Raw genomic sequence first — 1,257 nt, forward strand, 5'->3', positions numbered from 1 at the left:
CCACGCCGAGCCGCCCAGGGCAGCCAGCGCTCGGACACCGGCTTCACGGACAGCGGCACAGCAGAAGAGCCCGGGGCTGCGTGCGTGCTCAGGAGGGTCCTTTGTACTCCAAATCCCCTGGAATAAGGCAGGTTTGGCAGGACATGGGGTACCGGCCACTGGCAGAGAGTGCAGCTGGCCGGATCACAACCGATAAACCCAGTTGCTGCAGGGTTTATACGACGGCTGCGAAGAGATGCCAAAGCGATGGCAGCCGGCATTTGCTTTGTAAATCTGTCTATCGATGCTGTCAGCACGGCTGGCCGGGGGAACCCATCCCTGCCTCGGAGACTGGGAAGCGGGTGGTGGAGTTCACTCACCCTCGCTTTTCCTGGCACCGGTATCGAGCGTGCGTGTCCTCGAGCAGCGGCCGCGTCTCGGGGCAATGGGGTGGGCAGCGGCCATGCGCACGCCTGGGGAGCTGGCAAGTGTGCTCCTGGCCCGCTCCAGCACACCCACGTAGGTCACCCTACAGTGACCAACCACGGGTAAATCTCTGCCCTTCAGTTCAAAACGTTACTGCCCGGGGTCTCTCTCTGTCATACACTCCGGGCTCCATCCTCTTTCTAACGGGACCCTGTCACTGGTTTTAGTAGAAGCACTCGCTTTATTAAAGACCTTTGGGAGACTGTGACTCCGGTAACAGGAAATAAATAGCTATCAATTTTGCATTCAATTAAAAACTGTTATTAACACTAAAGTATGCTGAGGAAGTTCTGCAAAGGTTCTTCACATTTCAGAGTTAGTCATTTTTCACGTTAATGAAGAGGTCCGCAGTGTGCTCTGATTAAAAATTAAAATAATTAAAAACCCCAGAGCATTTCAAATATCATCAGTCCTGTTGTAAGGTTGTGTGAGGAGAGGAAAAATGCGGTGCCACCACATTTCACCCTCTGCGTGCTTCTGGGCGAGCTGCTGCCCTGTGCCCCAGGCCACGCAGCAGTCCCACGCGCAGAGACCCAGACGTGAGGGATGACATGTACCACATCACACCCGACTTTCTTCCTCTTCCACCGCCCGGTGAAGTCCTGGAATGAACCTCAAAAGGTGCTTTCGGACACTGGATCGCCTGCTTTTCCGCGGCAGGGTCCCAAAACTACTGGTGCAGCTGCTGCCCTCCCAGAGCGGGGACATGGACCCGCTGCTGGCCAGGCTGATGCTGCGGTTCCTCCGCAGGGAGATCCTGCCGGCGGCGCCCTCCCCGTCCCCGGGGCAGAA

The 1,257-nt window shown here is 56.7% G+C and overlaps 1 protein-coding gene across 1 annotated transcript in view; it reads right to left on the bottom strand.

Annotated features, from left to right (window-relative positions):
* Window positions 1–1,026: 1,026 nt before the first annotated feature.
* The window catches only part of CYTIP (cytohesin 1 interacting protein), a 14,351-nt gene continuing 14,120 nt past the window's right edge, over window positions 1,027–1,257 (bottom strand). The window contains exon 9 of the mRNA XM_009885456.1: window positions 1,027–1,236. Within this exon, the coding sequence (XP_009883758.1) occupies window positions 1,027–1,236 (210 nt within the window). The remainder of the gene's footprint in view (window positions 1,237–1,257) is intronic.

This window comes from Charadrius vociferus, unplaced genomic scaffold, assembly GCF_000708025.1.
Source record: "Charadrius vociferus isolate BGI_N301 unplaced genomic scaffold, ASM70802v2 scaffold404, whole genome shotgun sequence".
Classification (NCBI taxonomy): Eukaryota; Metazoa; Chordata; class Aves; order Charadriiformes; family Charadriidae; genus Charadrius; species Charadrius vociferus.